Source organism: Corvus moneduloides, chromosome Z (genome assembly GCF_009650955.1).
Source record: "Corvus moneduloides isolate bCorMon1 chromosome Z, bCorMon1.pri, whole genome shotgun sequence".
NCBI lineage: Eukaryota > Metazoa > Chordata > Aves > Passeriformes > Corvidae > Corvus > Corvus moneduloides.
Genome location: NC_045511.1, coordinates 68,959,814 through 68,979,827, shown reverse-complemented (window position 1 = coordinate 68,979,827; position 20,014 = coordinate 68,959,814). Strand labels below are relative to the sequence as shown.

Below are 20,014 nucleotides of genomic sequence, written 5' to 3'. Positions count from 1 at the left end.
CAGAGAGACCTCGACAGGCTTGAGGGGTGGCTTCATAAGACTTGGTGTTGTTCAGCCTGGAGAAGAGAAGGCTACAGGGAGAATTTACAGCAGCCTTTCAATACTTAAAGGGGGCTTATAAGAAAGATATAGACAGGCTTTTTACCAGGGCTTGTAGTGACAGAACAATGAATAATGGCTTGAAACTAAAAGAGGAGAGACTTAGATTGGACATAAGGAAGAAATTCTTTACTCTGTGGATGGTGAGATCCTGAGTCAGATTGCCCAGAGAAGCTGTGGATGCTCCCATTACTGGAAGTCTTCAAAGCCAGGTTGGATGGAGCAGCTTTGTGCAACCTGGTCTAGTGAAAGATGCCCTCACCCACAGCAGGGAGTTTGGACTAGCAGGTACCTTCCAACCCAGACCATTCTGTGACCCTGTGACTCAGTAACAACTTCTGGGGATACCTGAAGTGACCAAGTTTTTCATATAGTCAATTAGTGTTCTGTAGATGGAACATTTTCTCACTCAGCTGTTCAAGTTCTCCTGTATCCCCAGGCATAAATAATAAATGTCACAGACATTTAAAGCTTTTTCTTCACTATACTGTTCACTTAATCAAAACCTAGTTACATTTGACTTAAACTTCTGTCCAGGCAGCTGTCACTGAGCTGAAAATCAACACTTGACTGTATTAGCAACAGGGAGTAACAGATCTCCACTGATTTAATAGCTTGACTGTCAGCAACGATCTCATCAGTGTCCCTCCAAGACCACTACTTGTGAATTATAAGTATCACTTTACCCAAAGTGCTGACCTTTATGCATGCATTAAGTTTGGCTTGAGGCAATGCTTAAGACAATCTTCCTCATGTGGAAAACAGAATTTTAAATGACAAGCCAAAGCTATTGCAGGTGAATCTGCTTAAAATAATGTTGACATTATTTTAGGTTTTGCTATAAACACAGCACTAATATACCCTGTCTGTTTTAGACATGCCTAAGAATAATGACACAAAAACTAATTTCTGTAAAGCAAACTAATGGTGCACGGCTGGAAATAGGTAGACTTCACCAGAAACTCTAAGTGGTGACATCTGCTTGTCCCTTAACTTTTTCTTTTCTTTATATTTATTGCTCCTAAATGTCTGGGCTGCAATGAAACATGCCTCTTCATCTGGGCATTAGGCAGCCTTTTCATGACCTCCTGTAATTCAGCTAAGACATCACACTCCAGGCTGTTCTGCAGAAGTGACATGGCAACTCTGCCTTCTGGACACTGTTTAAGTGCTCTCTCTCATATTCCTAGGTAAGGAGGAGACAAAAGAAGTGAGCAGACCACAGCGGCTCCAAGAAGCAGAGCAAGGTGGTAGGAGAGCTGTACAGGTTTCTCTACAGCCGGCACCAGCCTCATCCTGCTCTTCCCTAGACATGGTTTATCCTCCTGGTGTACCGGCCTGCTCTAGTTCCCCCTTCTCGCAGGATTTCAAATGTGTGAAAGCCGTCACTTCCAGGGTCAGGAAATGTGGAAACTGTGCACTCAAAGTTGAGCTCCTGCCAGCGTTCAAGCCTTAGTTATCGAGGTCTACTGCAACTTGAAGTGTGAACTGAGGCTGGTTCCTCTCTCCACGTGCTTCCGGCGAGAGCAAGCAGCAGGACACTGCTGGGATGGATGTGGCCCATTTTGGCACTCTAAATACAGAGACAGAATCAGGTTTAAAAAAGAAACATTGCTTATTCTGCAAGGGAGCAAAGTGAAGGTTTCCAGAAATCAAGCACACCAAAGGGTAAAAGGTCACAGCTTTTACACAGCGAAACTTACATGAAGCCCGCTAACACATATTCTCCGCCCACCTAATGCACATTCATTTCTGTGATGTAATCTTGCGCAATTCTTGAAACACAGCCTTTTTCTTTATTAAGCGACTTCTACTGTCTAAGTTATCTCCCGGCACCGGTTATGTTTACAACACGCGAGGGGCCTTCAGCCTGGCGACAGACAATTCAACCTGAAGACATCGCGATCACGAACGAGCGGTACACGACACGATGGTGTTTCCGTGCAGTCACGTCACCATGATCTGCCCCCGTAAAGACACAGGGAACTCCAGGAACTTCCCCGCCACAGCCCCCTCGCCGCGAGGGCACAAGGAACACCGGGAGCTTTCCCAAGGGCCCGGGAAACACCGGGACGTTCCACAAGGAACAGGAAACACTGACAGCTTCCCCTTCACAGCCCCCACACGCCACGGCGGGCGCGGCACTGCGCATGCGCCAGCAGCGGGTGGTGACAGCCCCGTGTCCCTCCTTGGGGCGCCTCCATCGCCGCGTTCTGACAGGGGACAGAGCCGGTGCTGCTCTGCACGCCAGCGCCTTTCCCGGGCGGAGTCGCCTGCTCAGGACTCCTTCTACTTGGAAGTTGGAGTCTGTAGCGTCACGTATGCGGCAGACTCAGTTCGTGGCCCTGTGCTGCGGCAGGAGGAGGCGGCGCACGGCTTGTCCCCCTCCATTTCGGGAGGGATGGTTCGCCCCGCGAGAGGCACGCCGGGAGCAGCGGGGCCGCCGGGGCAGCAGCTGGGCTTGTGAGGAAGGAGTGGTGTAAGGCTGTGGTGGTTGGGGCTGTTTGTCTTCGGAAATGGAGCACTTACCTCAAGTACGTCTTTTTAGACTCCTTGTACGGTTCGTGTATTTCTGTCGCTCTTCTGGATGTGTTTTCTCCCTTTTTTTTTTTTTTTTTTTTTTTCAGACGAAAGTGGTGGAAGTCGGTCGGTGGCCGGAGCATGCACCAACATGACCAAAAGGTGTCCCAAGAACATGGTATTCTTGGCTTTTCTTATTAAGTGTTTGCTCTGTATAAAATATTATTTAGTTGTGAATTTTGAAATATTTTTCAACTGATTAATTGTTCTTTTTCATAGGCTGTGAACTTAATTTTGCAGAGGTGAGGAGCTCCCATACTTAAGTTTGGCCTTTGTGTTGCCCATTCATTCCGGTCCAGAATGAATGTGGTGTCAAAAAAGGCAAACAGGAATTCTTGCTCAAACTGGTTTAGGGAGCTGGTCGTGTACCTTCCTCCTCTCTGTTTTTGCAAGGACAAAAAACCCCAAACAACCTGTAGAAATTGTATAGTTGAGCAGCTACGTAGGAAATTTTATACTTCAGTCTTTTAAAGTGAAGAATCTGATAGTTACTAGAAGAGGAAAAGCTAAAGTTATAATGGCCACTTTTACCACTGTTCAGGTGTCCTGTCTGTCATGATTTTTGCATTACATCTGCAAGTAATTAGTATATAATTTTCAAGTTTACCGCAGTGGCTTCTAGTTTTTCTATGGTAAAAATATATTTGCAGCTTAATTCTTAGGTATAGGAAAGATTAAGATGTTCTCGAAGGGGAAAAAATGTGTTTTCTTTTTGTAGATTTGTGGATTTGTTATTCAGTACTGAATAATATGTTGTCTACTCTTTTGCTGGACTTTCCTTGATGCACTTTTGAAAGTATAAAGTGTACTTTGATATTGTCAGATTCCTGGCGGAATGCTTAATTTGCGGAATGCTTTTTACAGGTTTCTAGTGTGTTTTGCTGGAAGTTCAGGATCTCCCAGAGAGAGTCCTGCATGCTGAAAGCCTCCGAGCATGAGAAGGGCATGTGGGAAGAAGCCACGAAGTGCTGATTGCACAGCTGTGAGTAACAATAATTCCTTGTGCAACTTGGCCCTGTGGCCTGCTCTTAGAGTGAAGCTGGCTTTCTGCTGAGAAGGAAATTTGGCACAGTGACTTCAGAGCAGAAATTGGAACTGAAAGAGTAGGAGTGAGATCAGCCTGGTGACTGTATTCTTATCAACAAGAGCAAAGTGGAAGCTCTAGAATAAAAAGTTTGGTGTGAGTGGCTCGTTAAATCAGTATGTGGCTGCCAATGTGTCCAAGACAAGGACATGCTTTTTCATGTTTGCTTTTAGGGGTGTGATATTGTGGAGCTGTTTAGAATACAAGGACTGAAGATGTTAAAAGACTAGCAAAACATGAAAGGTTGGAATCTCACATGCTGCATACTGCTTCACTGTGAAGTCTTGGAAAAGCAAACACATTGAAAAGTTGAGAAGTGCAAGTCAGCCCAAAATTCATTAGTACAAACCAGTCATTAATAAAAATTGCATGCATTATCAAATCTTTCTTTGTCACTGAGACTGTGATTTGTGTAACCTACATACCCAACAGTGTAACAGGGAGTCCAAATCTTTGCAGCCAGGAACTTTTAGGTCAGTACTGGAAATCTGGTGTAAGAATGATCCAGTACTACATCACTGTAGTTTTTGTTTGGGTTGGGTTTTTTTCAGGAAAAAATATAACTGATCCTCAGTGAAGTGATGAAACTCCTTCAAGCTGGCCATGATGCTCGTGCTCTAACATCAGAAAGTTTCATCAATGAAATGTGAAAATCTGCATGAGCAACACAGGTGCACTGAATCCTTTACCACTGCTGCTGGTAGGAGATGAGTGTGTGAAATCCATCCTCACCTTCAGCACCACAGACACTGGGGACTTCTGCAGGGCTGGAGACTAAGGTGGACACTCTTTGTAAGAACCTATTGGGACACTGGGAAGAGAAATGTATGTGTAATCAATTATTAGTAATGTGTCCAGCAACAGGGCTGCTGTTTGTTTTCCAACATAAAATTACTAAATCTTGTGTATTATTGGCTTACTGTTTTCACAGTGTTTTCTAGTGCACAGTCATACTGTATGCATGAGTTAGTACTGCAAAACTTTCTATTGATTCCCACCAGCCAGAAAGTGTTACTGCTGCCACCAGCTTATAGTTACTATCTGAATTCTTGCTTAGGTGGGCAAAGAGCCTCTCTTGCAAAAAAAAAAAAAAAATCTTGTGTCAGGAGCAGCTTGGGTCTGGGGCAAACCTACTGGGAGTAGGAGTGGGGAAGGTAGGGGTGAACCATCGGGGTACAGAGAACATATAAAGATACAATAAAAAACCTCGCATCACCACAATCTTGCAACAAAAATATCTCTTAAAAATTAGATTTGCAAATTTTACCTTTTTACTTTTTTCCCAAGGGATGAGGGGAAGCTCATTTTTGTAATTTTGTATTATTCTTGGGTTTTTAGAGAATGTTACTGAAAAGAGCTGTGTGCTACATGTGTCCAGTCTCACCTTGTGTGTTTATTTTTTTTCTTAGGAACTGTTAGAACCAGCCTGAGAGCAATGGCTGTCTGAGCAAACACTCTTCCCTAAGAAACAAAAAATTGTTTAAAAGATGGACTATTAAGTCTCCATGTAGTAAAGCAAAGTGCATTTAACTGCATTGTGGCAGTGTTTGGTAATGTTTATGTAGACAAAAAATAAAAGATTTATGTTTCTGTTCTCAGAATTTCTATCTTTCCCAAGCTTTAGTAGCAGTTCCTTCTGTTTGGCAGTTTTGACTTCCTCTGTTATTGTTGCAACCCTTTGGAGTGCAACCCTTTGGATGAAACAAAGCATAGGAGCTGCTGAGTGGTTGGGATGTGATGACTTAGACCATGGTCTCCTGTAGTATTTGAAGATAGGGTTGGCTAAGATTTGGATTGTGGGGAGCAAAAATAGAAATTTTAGAAGTAGGAATTCAGCAAAGCTGGATTGAAAAATAGCAGGAAAGGTGTCTTTCCATCATGGAGACCGGCAAGCTTGATTTATTATCACCTTGACCAGCTACATCATGTGGTACTTCAGCTTAACTTGGAGTGAAAAACTGTTGAGATAATTGGAATTACTGCTTTAAATCAATTTTATCAGAAGAACAAATGCTTAAATTGTGTATGTTGCAATGTCTGATTTTTCAGTGCTGAATGTAAACATGTTACTAATACTAAGTGTAAAGTTGTTTTTGGTTTGTCAAGAGAGAAGGAGATTTCGACAAGCGTAATTAATTTTTAGTAATCCAGCATGTAATTGTGGAATGTACTTGAAAGTTTAAGGTTTTTATTAGGGATTACATTCCCTGAAGATACCATCTGTTCAGGAGTTTTGCTCACGGGCTTTTTTCTTGAAGTGTAAGACTGACAGGAGTAGCTTTTTAAAACTTAAAAAAATCAAAAGTGACAGCTAGTGCCAGGATTTGGTGATTGGTATCTAAAATGTTAATTACCTTTCAACTAAAAAAACATGTAGAACCCCAAGCTTTAATGTGTAATACAGGTGTTATAGTGGGGTAGAACAAGGGAAAAGTGAGGTAGAGGGAGCAATAGGTGGGTGCAAGGGTCACAGATTACTTACATGATAGTGCTGGTAAATGGGAAGTATGGTGTTAAACCCCAGAACTGCCTTTTATTTTGTGTGACTGGCTAGCTGAATTGCACCCTGGAAAAAAACATCAGACTAAATCTGCTCCGCAATAAAAACTGAAGAGAAAGGGTAAGGAATTCATATTCTGGAGCAACCTGCTATGTGTACTGAACCCTGCTTCGCAGGAATGGGGTGGACATCCTGTGCTCATGGGAAGTAGAGAAGTAAATCTTTTGGAGTTTGTTGGTTTGTTTTTTTTTTTTTTCCATCTACTTCCCTCCCCCATCCTGTTAAGAAGGGGAGTGATAGAGCAGCTTGGTGGGCACCTGGTGTCCAGCCAAGGTGGGAGAACAAATACAGGAATAAAACCAGACACATTAAGGAGAGAGTGTCTGCCGCACTGGCTCTATCTGTGTTTGGTATGACAGCTTACACAGTCTGCTCTTGCTCTCTGGTGATTTTTAGGTGAGAAAGGAAACTGGTATAGATGTGCACTGGAAATACAAAGCTTACACTGACAACTTCCTGGTACAAGATAAAATACTTAATCTGGAGAAGCTGTATCCTCAAGTGGATTTTAATTGGTACTACACCTGTTTTTACCAGATGGTGGTGTCAAATGAATCTCTGTTTATGAAGGCTTTGCTCCTTAGTGTAATGTAAATAAGACACACAGGCAACCATGGAATGCCCTAAAAATTCAAGTTTTACTTGACTTTTAAATAACCTGGACACAAGTATTGACACAGCCATCTATCAAACTCAATTTAAAATAAAGCACACAGTTGCTTCGTGAATACTTAATGTACACAGAACAAATGTATCACATGTTCGTGTATGTTTTCAAACACCTTTCTAGGGAGTTTTGAATTAAACAAATCTTCCCAAAAGAAAACATGCTATCTCTTCAGTATTCACCTGTATAAAGGGAATGGATTTGGCAACTTAAATGACTTTTCAACCAACATCATCAATATCATGAGCTTGATTAGAATACAAATCGCAGAGTTAGTGATACTTGTAATAGGTGCAGCGTAGAAAACAGCAAGTCAAAGGCTGGTTCCGAATGAAAGAAACCAGCCAACTAAGCAAGGGAACCAGTACAGGATATACAAAAATGCTTTTGTGCTGTGGTTAGCAAGCCCTCTATTGTATAAAATACATGTTTTGCAAAAGGTTGTACAATTACGTTGTAATTGTGGCTAATTAGTGAGAATTCTATAACATATCAATGCTTAGCACTTATGGAAGTCTCAGAAGAGGTAAAGGCAGAGGTACAGAGTTAAAATTGTTGGCCTGAGATCAGTTCAGGAGAATTAGGATGAGAATGCCTCAAATACCAGTCCTTTGTCCAAGTGAGCTCGGGTCTGTATGGCATTCAACCCCAGGGTAAACTTTTCTTGACACAGTTATGCATCTCATGCCTTTTGCCTGACTCATCAGGATATACAAGTATTTTAGACTGACATCCAGACTCCAGATCTGAAAATGCAACTGCCTCTAGGCAGTGAATGCCCCAGGAGAGCTGGGGAAGGGTAGCAACAGTGGAGAGGGCAAGGTGTAGCTCAGAGCTGTAAGGGGCCGGTCACTTAGACATGTAGGGCTGATTTAGGTCTAGAAAGCATAGGTGTGACACAGTAAGTGCTTTCAGTGATTGATCACTTGTGTGTCTCTCACAAAAATAGATCATAAAAAGGTGTTTTTCCTCAAATGATTGAGGAAAAGAAGCTTGAAGGGAAAGGAGGATCACATATATGAAAGAAATTTGATTTTCTGTATTATTAACTGTTAGTGATATCCTTGTCAGAAGTTTTGCCTTGTTTTGGCACAACAAAACATTTGGAAAATGTGTAATAGAGGCATTAGATCTTTAGTATTCTGTGGATACAAAACTGTATTGTAGTGGCCCAGGCTAACATCAAACTCATTAAAAACCTGCTTCCTACATAGGCTCATTGGAGAGAAGACCACTAACTCAAATCCAGGGCTCTCTCTGTAGATTTCTCATTTAAATGCAAAAAAGTTGGCTTGATTATGAAACAACTCTCCAGTGACTTGAGAATTGAAACCTTTCACTATTAGACTAGACAGAAGCCTATTTTCTGATATAGTGCAGTAAGTAAAATACCACACATATGGCTGATGGTATCCAGCAATAACACACAAGAGCCCACAGGAAGATGACAGCATACAGGAAAACGTGAGGTTGAATATAAACCTTCTTGATCAGTATTTAAAGATTGGCAAGATAGGTACACCAGGTACAGATAATTCTCAAATAATAACACAAATCCTCCTGCAGTAGTAGGTATGTGCTACTTGCCTGTGGCTGAGTAAGGATAGCAGACTAATGGTAACGATTTAGAAAGCAGCAAACTACAAGCAAGTGAGTAATACTCCAAGGTGGAACACCTTCTCAAAGAAACAAGGAGCAGCTTTCATTGCAGACTAGTTCTTGTGGAGTTTGTCATATTTCAGTTGTCTTTCAAAAGATTGTGATGCTCTCGGTTAAGCCATTTTGCCATAGTGACTTTTCCTAGGGGTTGGTTGGAGGTTTTGTTATGGTTTTGGATTTTTTTTTCCTTTTTTTTGTTTTGTTTGGGCTTTTTTTTTAACTGTTGTTTGTGACAGTACTACACAAGGTCATAAACAGATCCTAAAGGATCACTTTAAATTGGAGCAATGACAATGAAACCATTTAACAAACTTAGAAAACTGAACAAATACTTTAAGCCATGCCCAACAATGTCCTAGAATTAAATCTGTAGTAAATTCAAAAAATTCTGAAGAACCTCTATGAAAAACTGAACTTTTACTACATAGGGGTTCTTACTCCTTCCTTTCCTTAGATTTGTTCACTGACTGTAGAAGCAGAGCTGTCCCAAGTAAATGACCAAAGAAAAGTATTTATTAAGTGACTCTGCCATCCGTGGATGCAGCATTTCCCATCCTACAGACCTCTCTACACTGTGATAGGAATACACAAACTATATGGCTGCCACTCTGGCTAGTAACATCCACCTGACCACCTCAAATAATGAAACAATGAAAAATCAAAAAATTAAGTGGAAAATAAAACACATCGTACAAAGTTTTGCTTACCATTTTAGTCAGTTAAAATGTGTATTAGTAATCCCATGCCTCTTGTCAAGTGTAACTTAGACACCTCATGCTAACTCCAGTTCTCAAGCAGTGTTGCCCTTCTGACAGGGCTGCAATTCCCTGGTGTTGCTTGGACTGGAAGACACAGGATCACTGCAAATCTGTGGGTTGTGGGGGTTGAGTGTAGAGAGGACAGAAGTAGAAAGGCACGTGAGCTGCTACAGCTGTTTACAATGCTGTTTCACAAATTCAATATTTAGTTCAACAATTACACTTAGCAAAAATTACTTCCACAACACAAAGACTTTGCTAAGCTCCTGAGCAAGTCAGCAACACCTGAAGGCTCATCCATGTGCTGACTGTGGACAAATGGGAGGCAGAAAAGTGACTTTCAGGTATTTGTAAGTGATAGGACAAGAGAAGAGCCAGGCATCACTTCAGACATATATTAGAAGATAACCCACTCAATGTGCAGCATCATTAAAACTTAGTATTCCTACCATGACAATAGAAAAAAAAAATTATAGTTATCAAACCCGAGATACTGCCTTTGTCATTTTAATATAGTAGAAATGGCTCAGAGAAAAGTGTCAGATTATTTTACATGAAAAGAGATTAAGGCAGATTTTGCTATCTAGTTAAAAAGGAAAAAAAAGCTATTTGCTAGCTGTCTTAAATACTACTCCACAAGTTTCATTTAACCAGCACTGAAGTGCCTTGCTAAGCAGTCTTAATACAGTGGGTTAGTTTATATTGCCCAGTTTCCAGTGTGCTTTACTGTAAGTTGGTAAATGTGTTTCTGTGGTACAGAATGTTCATTTAAATAGTCCCTCTACACAAAAGGACATTCAAAATTTAGAAGACTTAAACCTGCCCAAAGCAAAGTAAGTCTGTATCACCTCTGGAACTCACTGCTACAGCATGTTACAGCGTCTATTGTTTTTGAACTAAAATGGGTTGAGTCAGAATTTTTATCAACAACACGAGCATCCTTATTGTGCTAGGCTAAAATAAACCTTGTAAGAGCTATCTGTCCTTATGTCTCAGGACATAAGTTGATCCCCATATAAATTGTGAAGATAATTTCCCCATATCACACTGTATTGCACAATTGACCAAAAAAATATGACTGTTTTACTTATCTTGAAGCATCTGGTCCTGATCATGTCAGTTAACAGTCACTTCTTGGAACAAGGCTATTCAGTTACAGAGCAGACCACAAAGCCTGTTTTGTTGCAGCAATTTGTTGTTGTTGTTGTTGATGTTCATTTTTTTGGAAATGTAACTGCTGATCTTTCAGTTTTGCAAAGACTTTTGGTTTTGGTTGTCTATCAGGCAGCTTGTCCTCAATCAGTCACACCACTAGAATGGTGTTGGTGATAAAACCATTGCTTGGTCTTCCCACAAGCAGGCTGGACTTCCAGGCATCCTGAAGGAATGACCACCATGTTGACTTAAGTTCCTTCTCTTGCACACATAAACAAATTCTCACTTTCCAAAGACCAAAATCCATTCGCCATCTTCAATTCATCAGTCAAGTCTCCACCTTGAAGCGTGACACCTGTACAGTTTTTACAATCTTAGTGGCGGATTTTCCATCAAAATTATTGGTGGATAGCGGAGGTCGTTCTTCTATTAGGCTGTCTTTAGATCCATTCTGCCTCTGAAAAGAACAAATTAAACGTTGAAAAGATAGAGCAGAATTTAAACACTGTATTTTGCTAACTGTTGCTGTGAAAGACTTAGGCTATGGGTATAGCAATTTATGTATACATATATATACACACACCAGGAATATTAAAGTCTCTACATTTATTTGATCGAACAGACCTTTTTTCCCCCTCTCACCTCCTGCCAGCTGCTGCCCCTTTGTGCTATTGCCTATTCAGGAAATGCCATGATTAATTATTTGATATTTAGCAAAACACTGCAAACAAACACAAGGAATTAATGGCCACTGTTATGAGGGAGCCTGGGGCTGAGGGAGAAGAGAGGTCTTTGTAGACACTGAACATTTTAACATTAATGGTATGGTAAGTGAAGTATCTGGAATTCTCCCTTCCATGTTTTGGTTCTCCTTTTGGGTGCTTGTACAGAAGACCTCAATTGCTTTTGAATAGACTTTGCTTCTTACATTTTGAGCTCAATAAAACTATCAAAACTGAGAGATATGGTAGTGTAATATATGATGAAAGACAGTAATTAAGTTAGATTAAGAAAGGACAAGTTCTGTCCTTTTTAGATGTCAATATCCTAAAATAATATTCAGTATTTGTGGGGGGAAAAAAGAAAAAGCAAAAGAAAAGCAGTGTTTCAAGCCCAAGCAACAAAACCCATATGGCAACCTCTAAACGAGGTGAATAAATTATGTGATTACAACATGCACACCTGCATATTTTAAGAAGTTGTGAAAGTCACTTTTCCTTCTGTGAGGAGCAGAGATGCATCTTAAGGATGCATCAGACTGGGAAAGAGTTCTCCAGCAGCAGAAGCAGGTGGCATATGCTACAGAAGTACATATATTTTTGAATACAAAGTGTAAGTAAAATACAAAAATTCAACTCACACTGCTGCTGAAAAAAATCTCATCTTTATTTTTCACTGAAAAACAAAAACCATCTTAAATAAAGCACTAGAGCCCCACTTCTCCCTCCAATAAAAAGGAAAATTGCAAAGGATATACAATCACTAACCTGTTGAGTTAGCTGGATGCTGGGACCTTTCCCGTCTGAAGATCGTGTAACAGGCAGTGGAGGGACCAGATCAGTTTTGACACTGGAATTATGATATCACAAAATGGATATTGCTTTAATGAAGTAAACTATAACTGTGCAGAGGAAGAACAATGAAACTGACACAGTCAGTTCTATAGATATGAAAGGCTTTTATCACCTGACTTTAGACATCTGAAAGCTGTCATGCTGATCCTCTGTGGGCAGCTCCAGGGCATAGCCCATCCCATCCCTGTCTTCTCATGGTCTTCAGAAGCAGCCCAAATGGATGCAACATCATTGAATCACAGAATGGTTCAGTTTGGAAGAGACCTTAAAGATCATCCAGTTCCACCCCTGCCATGGGCAGGGACACCTTCCACTATCCCAGGTTGCTCCAAGCCCTGTCCAATCTGGCCTTGGACACTTCCAGGGATGGGGCAGCCACAGCTTCTCTGGGCAACATCACCATCCTCATGGCAAAGACAAGTCTCACCTGAAATCATGGGTGTGCCACACCTCCTTCAGGGTGCTACCCAGCTAAAACTAGCCTTCCAGGTGGGGACTGGAAGACAGTTTCATATTTTTAAGGCCTTCATGCAACTGAATGGGGCTGTTGCTTTTCCATTCATAAGTACTCTTCAGTCTTCTAGGAAAGACTGATCCACCCATTGATGAAGGGGGCTGTACTAGAGTTCCCATGAAACAAATTACAAAGCTAACACAGATAACATCTTAACTCTATCAAAGATGAAGGTATCTGGACAGCAACCCCTAGGCAACTTTACGACCTACCACTAAAGACCAATACAGGTTTATTTCAGCCTTTTCAGTTTTTCCTGCTTCCAAATGGATCAAGAAAGCCACTGTGGCTGGAAACAGACCATAAAAGGTTTTGGAGTTGTTTCATTCATGTTTAGCTCTGAAGACATGCCATTTAGGGGGTTGCCTGAACCCTGTGCCACCAACAAGCCACATTTATGCTGCTTCTTACCACCTCTTCTTCACCTGTCTGAACAACTTTTGGGCTGCACTAGACTAGTGCTAATTAGTCCATTAGTCCAGTGCTAATAACCAGGTTCACATACTTCACTTCAGACAGGACAGATCTCTCCCCATCAGAGCACTGGGACCGCCGGTACTGCCGGTAGCTGCGAGGGGAGTGCGAGTGCCGGATGCGGATGGGGTCGCCTTGAGTCCTAAGAGAGACACAGAATTCACAACAGGGGGTTGGGTTGGTAAACCAGATCTTCGCACAAAACATAAATTCAGCTGCAGACAGAGAGGTCCTCCCATTCCTTACCGAAGTGTAACAGATGGCTTCTTGCACTGGCTGAATTTAAAGGGCTGGTACTTCTTTTTAAAAGTCTGTATTTGGAATTCAATGCTTTAGGAGAGCAGAGGTCACAAACTGGCATGCCCAGATTTGAGAATGAAACTTTAATAAAGAATGCATTAATTTATACATCCTTAAACTCAGCCTTTTCTGCCTAGTGTGTTGTGTTGTGGAAGTACATTATAATGCAACCCAGGATCCCATTTTTGCCGCATTCAGCTGCTTGCACTGACACATGGAATCCCACGTGGGCTATTATCACAGTGAAATGGATGTTGGTTCTCAAGGAAATAGCTATGCCCTGGCAGCTGCCCATGACAAGCCAGGGAAGGGATTGCGGAGGTCAAAGAGTGCCTTGGATGATCAGAATATTTAAAACAAAAAATATTTAGGAAAAAATGGGTTTTCTTGTCTGCGTTCACTTCTCTCTGGTTCTGCAGTTTATAAAAAAGATTCATGGCTACCATAGGGAGACATACAGAACATACAGACAGGTTCATGAGTGTGTGGGAGAGATCAGGAGAGATGAAGATGATTTTTTTTTCGTATTTTTGAAAAGGAAAAATACTAGATTTTAAGATTATTAAGTATCCCCACCTAACACCATCCTAGGTGAGTATTTGGAATAGATATGAGCTTAGAGATTATGTGTAAATCCGTTCCTATTTCAGTAAGACAGAGGTCAGAGTAAAGTAAGAAAAGTGGACTTTTATATTTACAAAAAAAAAAAATTCTGACATAAACTCACTCTACTTTAGTGTATGGAATTTCTTTCAATTGCTCCTCAGATAGGCCAGATGGATCCACAAGCTCCTTCCTATAAAGGATGAGGAAAAGTAAAAACTGTAACAGTAACTGTGAAGTGCAAAAATGTTTTTATTTTTATTATATTGGGCTGAAAAGATTTACTAAAACAAGCAGTTGTCAGCCCTGAAGCTACCTTGACATCAAAATAGGAAACCTATTTTGAAATAAGTGTAACTTCACCTTGATTGCTTCAACTGCATGTCGCATCCTGTTCCACCTTCCTCTCACCTCTCTGCAAATCTGATCTTGTTGCTTCACAATATAATGAGCAATATGTGTGCTAAACACTGAATATGCTTTGGAATTGCTAAATATCTTCCTAAGGGGTAATGGGGTGTCGTCCAAAAAGTGCTATTGACATTTTGGAAGCCACACAGGAATAAATCTCTAAAATTATGTATTGTTCTTTATTAATTCATTTACATACAGTGGTCACCTTTATTCAGTGCACTCAGTGACCTGTAGTATCTTCTACACACAGCAGGTCATTAACATAGACATAATTTACTGTAACTAAATCAGTGAACTGCCACAGTGGAGGGGATTTGAATAACTACTTTAAGGGCAAACCAAGCATCTCAGACCCTACAAGGACCATACTTACTGAATATGTTTCCACAGTTCTTCTTTGGCTTGTACATCTGGGCTTCTCCTATAAATATCAACAAACACAACAAAGGCTGAGCTGTGAAAACCATGATCTGACATGTTGCTGTTCAAATAACTTCTAACAGCACAGACCCTGCACAGAAATCATGATAAATGTTATCCACTGGTGACTTCAATTTTAAGGTTTGTTATCTCAGAAAATGCATTAAACTTCATCGCTTTATTTCAACTGAAAAGTCATTTCTTGAACGACAGGCTCTCAATCACAATTCCAGTTCCACCAGCCTTCAGCAAGAGTGTATGTAAAATACAAACAACAGCAGAATTCCCCAAGCCAAATCACTGCCCAGTCGCTGCCAACACTTACCCCTCCAAGGACAACACATTTTGGAATAACGCTTCTGAAAAAGGCCCTTGGAAATGTCCTGTGGCCCACAGAGCCCTTTGTGGGCAGGAGGAGGGACAGGCCACAGCAGGCTGACACGTCAGTAACCTGAGCCATTCGCAGGGGACACCAGTGAAGACTTGTGGCTCCACTGCAATCACAGTGCAGCCTCTCTCTGATCATTTCCAAGAAGAGTTTCTGCTCTATTTATTTGTTTTTGGTGTCCAGTACAAAAAAAACCCCACACCAACAAGCTAATCAAACCAGCAACTATGCCTACTTATGCACCTAAATATTTTACCAGCTATTTAATTCACACACAAAGAGCTTACCAAAAATGGTAATTTCCCTGTTGCAGTCACAGTGATGTAGCAAAGCAAGCCTGAGGGGCATATCTTCCATTTTCTACTAAATCACAGAATATATGTTTCTAACTGGAACTCCATTCTTTTTACTGTTCTTTTCCTTTCCTTCTCTTTTGCAAGGTTAGTGCAAAACCACTGCTGTTGTTAAAGCTGCACCTAGAATTCACCCAAACCCATACAGAGTAAAAGATTAAGTAAAGATTTTAGACAGTGGCAGGGACTACATTTGCAGGGAGAGATCAGATAACTCTTTTCATTGTCATTATATAAGCTCAGTGTCAACAGCTAGACTGTTCCACACCATATAAGATGTGAGGGATGCAACTTTCAGACACATCCAGCACACATAAATACTGCCACAGTTTCTCAAATATTAAGTCTTACATCATCGGGTCATACAGTCTGATCTTTTTTTCCCTTAAACAAAAAGGCTTATCATATTCAAAGATGCTTTCAGAGGGATATAATCCAAATTTAGATGGAGATCAAGGAGGACAGCAGACATCTGCAGTTTGGCACCTCTAAATGGGCTCTCCCCTGCCCAGAGACAGAGATGTATCAGAAATAATTCCAAACTGCTCTCTAGCATGAACAGTTTGACTGTTTTCTTATTTCACCATTACCATGTTTGGCTTATTTCCAGAGTTCAGCCTAGGAATAATGTTCAGAGACATCTATATTGCAGTAAACACTGTACAGCTGATGTAAAAGCAGAATGTTTTGGGATGAGCAGAAGTACTAGGAGATACTAGTTCACTGGTTTATAAACACCAGAGAAAGACCAAAGGGTGAAAATCAACCTAGCATTTGTGTTTCCCTAGTAGGGCTAAAATGAACTAATCCATAACCTCGTCAGGCTCCAAGGCTTTCCAGGCAAGACAATTCCTATACTTGACAAACTGCTGTCCCTTCCAGCTCCTCAGGTTCTCATGATGGCAACAGCTACAGCACGAGTGGTTTACAGTCCATTTGTTCTCCATGTCCAGAGTCTTTTAAAGCTTTTTTTTTTCTATTTATTATAATGCATTTAATTTTCTCAGATTTTCACTTCTATCTCTCCTTCTTCCTTCTTGCATTTACTTCTCTTTATTATATCTGTCCACACTGCTTTTAACTCCCTGATGCAGTAAATGCAGTGGCATTTAACAGCATTTTTCACCCCTTAGTTTTGAACTGATTTCTGCTTCCATGAAGCTTCCTGTTCACAAACTAGCAGCTGCAAACCCTGCATTCACCCTGGGGCTGGAAAGATAGGCATCCTCTTCTGAGGCTGAATAATCAGGCAGTGGGGTATGTGAAAGCTGCTTGGAAAATGCCAGTTTCTCCAGGGAGGCTTTGTAATGCTTACAAGCACTAGTTTGCCCGAGGAAGCAAAGCCCCAAGGTCGCTCCCTAACCCAGGACCCGCACAAAGCAGGGTATGTGCGCACCACTGACCCATTTGATGGCTTTTACTTATTCATGGAAATACAGCAGTTCAGGACCTGGCCTTAAGTCTCAAGTATCATGAAGCATCATGTGAAGCCTCACTGACAGTAAGAAATATTAATTTGTGGGGCAGCATGGAAAGAGAGTGGTTAAATAAGAAGACATCTTCATTTCTCCACTTTCTAGAAAGTGTGCCTCCTGCTTTCTGCGACCAGCTCCAGGTATTTCGCTCTGTGATCTCTGCCATTTCTCCTCTTTCCATCCCTGCAATTACACTAATAATAAAGACTTTACTGTACAATACCAGTTAAGCAGTATGGCATCGCATGGAAAAAAAAAAAAAAGAAAAAAAAGGTGAAATACAATGATTCCTCAGAGCAAACTTCTTTTAGACTTCACATCCTGCAATTAGTTATTTTCCATCTGTTTAAGAAGCGTTACCATACTGGGATAACCTTACAGCATTTATTCAGGTTAGCTCCCCATCAAAGAATATAAAGAAATATGATACAGATAAAATAACTTAATTGAAGCATTTTCTTTCCAAAGCCTGTTCCTGCTTCCTTTGAAATCAAACTGACAGAAAGCTTACAAAAAGAAAGGTGAAATGTAAGATGAAATGTAGGTATTGCATATACCACATAGGAAATTCATGTTTGTATGGTTCTTAAGAGTCCACAACAAAGCAATTCTTCTGTTAAATCTTTAAAGTCAGATCACAATCCCCCTTTCACTTTGTTTTCATCTTTTTACTGTGAATTGTCTTAGAACTCACAGTTTTGATATATAGGACTCAGATTGTCCTATCTCAGTATCTGAATCAATACCTTCTGGACAATTTGCATGCTGATCATTTTCTCTAATGCACAAGAAACCTAATGGGAATTCCCAGTAAGTGATGAATCTCATGGGGTTTTTTTGTTTATTTTTTTTTCGTTTGCACAAGCTGGAACAGCTCTACACATTAATAAGGTCTACATTATTTTTTGTGCCTGCATCTGCACCCTTATTAATATTTCAGTTTGAGTCACAAATGGTAAATTTAAATAGCCATGGAATTTTATGACCATTCTTCTTAATTAGAAAAAGCCCTTTGGCTACACAGATGTTTTACATGAACTCTTGAAAATAAATCCTGTGGAACTAGAACTGGGAGCTCTCTGCATTCTCCTTGAGGAGAAAGAAAGGTCAAATTCCTGTCAAATACTTTTATTCCCAAGACCAAGGAGACACCACCTTGCCACCACAAATGATTAATATTACTAATTATTAAACAAATGAAATGCACTGTGCCAGGCACAGTAACAAACATTTCAGCTACCACTTCACATATCCAAAGGGAAGCTCTAGTTACAATGAGTGCAATAATGGACTTACTGTGAAAGAATTACCTGTTCTACTAAATTTAAAGTTTTGTATCAGTTTTTAAATGGCCATATGACAACATTTATAACCAAAACAACCATAACCTATGGAATTATGTGTCCTTTTCCTCTGACCTGTATCCAGTCAAGTAAACAAACAGCTGAGCCAAACTAAATTAAATAAATTCTCTTACAATGTATGACAGGTTAACAGTTAAATGCCTTTTACTAATCTTTTTTCAAAATGCTTTGAAAGAAATCCTCATTTTATTTTTTTAGTTCCTATCTGCACATGTGAAGGATCTCTGCCATACTTAGGAGGTTTGGGTTTATTTCATTGTGGGTTTGTTTGTTTTTTTTGTGGTTTTTTTTTTTTAACTGGAGAGTGTGATAAAAAGGGGAAACACATGAATAATTGAAACAATAGCAAAAGGAAATGAGAAGCCTTCCAAAGTCTTCAGGATTTCTTCATTTCTTTTCTTCTTCCAGGACCTTTCCTTGTTAAGTAAGGTGCTTCACATTGATGATTTTTTGCTAATAGTAGTTTAAATGAAACACAACTCAGAATGTCACTGTGCTGGAAAATCAAAGCCATTCCATAAGTTAAGTTAACCACAAGAGGGAACCCGTGCTGTCCAAACAATGAGATTTACCTGGCCGATGGGTAAAAAAGAAAACCTGGCTACAAATTTAATCTAACCATTATTAGCTGAGTACATTTCCTATTTTACAGCACTTTCTGTATATAATAAAACAAACAGAAATCAAATTTAATCAACTGTATTTTCTGCATTCCATGCAAGTGAGCTTTAATAGTCCTGATTTTTAGTAACATATCATTGTACAATTACATCTAATAACACATGACTTTTGTGCAGCTGAAAGTGAACAAGTCTGTACAAAGCCTGTTAAAGTACAAATTCCAATATTTGGACCTTTAAAGGCAAATTCTATCCCTCATAAAGAATTAAAACTCTGCAGTATGAAACTGGAGACAGCAATGAGTCCTAGCAACACAGGCAACCGAGAACAGAACTCAAGCGGATTTTAATGCTGGAAACGTCAATGCTGACTGTGGTTTCAGTGATACCAAACAGTGTGTCTATGGCCCAAAAAACATGCCATTAGAAGAAAAATGTAAATTAAAGGAAACCAACATTTTCATTAGCTTGAGAAAATTAATTTCAAGAGCTAATAACTTCACTATGTCAGAACAAGCTATCAGCAGGAACAGCAGTGCCTGGCAGTAGGGCTCCATCATGGAAATCCTGGCATTGGGATGCAATATATCACTGGCTGCTGCTTGTCAGGGATAATTAGACTTGGAAACACGAGCAGCTGCTCTCATCTGAAACACCACTGCAGATATTATATGATTAAACTAGTATGCATGTATTTCATAAAAGTGTTTGCAGCTATCACATAAAATCTGAATGCTTCCACAGACTTGCAGCCCAGAAAAGAGGAATAACTGTACTCATTACAGAACTAATGCTCAATGAGCCACTGAACCACCCAGGACTTCTTCCCAGGTGATGGACAGAGTTCCTCAGCAGCTTTGTTACAAAGTTCTGTTTGCGTTATTTGTGCCCTGAAATTCAAATCACTAAACAAAGGCAGTTTGACCACAAAGACCAATCTGGTAATGTGGAAG

General features: G+C 40.3%; 1 protein-coding gene, 1 long non-coding RNA gene and 1 other non-coding gene across 3 annotated transcripts in view; 2 read left to right on the top strand and 1 right to left on the bottom strand.

Annotated features, from left to right (window-relative positions):
* The first annotated feature begins 2,283 nt into the window (after positions 1-2,283).
* LOC116437479 lies at positions 2,284-3,662 on the top strand. The gene is made up of 3 exons (XR_004237322.1): positions 2,284-2,633; positions 2,727-2,797; positions 3,544-3,662. It is a non-coding gene; the product is annotated as an uncharacterized LOC116437479 (long non-coding RNA).
* EPB41L4A (erythrocyte membrane protein band 4.1 like 4A) overlaps positions 2,658-20,014 on the bottom strand; it is a 123,213-nt gene continuing 105,856 nt past the window's right edge. The window contains exons 19-23 of the mRNA XM_032095107.1: positions 14,815-14,862; positions 14,152-14,220; positions 13,156-13,266; positions 12,050-12,131; positions 2,658-11,019 (exon numbers count right to left, since the gene is read on the bottom strand). Of these exons, the coding sequence (XP_031950998.1) occupies positions 10,891-11,019; positions 12,050-12,131; positions 13,156-13,266; positions 14,152-14,220; positions 14,815-14,862 (439 nt within the window). The 3' untranslated portion in view covers positions 2,658-10,890. The remainder of the gene's footprint in view (positions 11,020-12,049; positions 12,132-13,155; positions 13,267-14,151; positions 14,221-14,814; positions 14,863-20,014) is intronic.
* LOC116438644 lies at positions 2,947-3,079 on the top strand. The gene has a single exon (XR_004237862.1). It is a non-coding gene; the product is annotated as a small nucleolar RNA SNORA13 (small nucleolar RNA).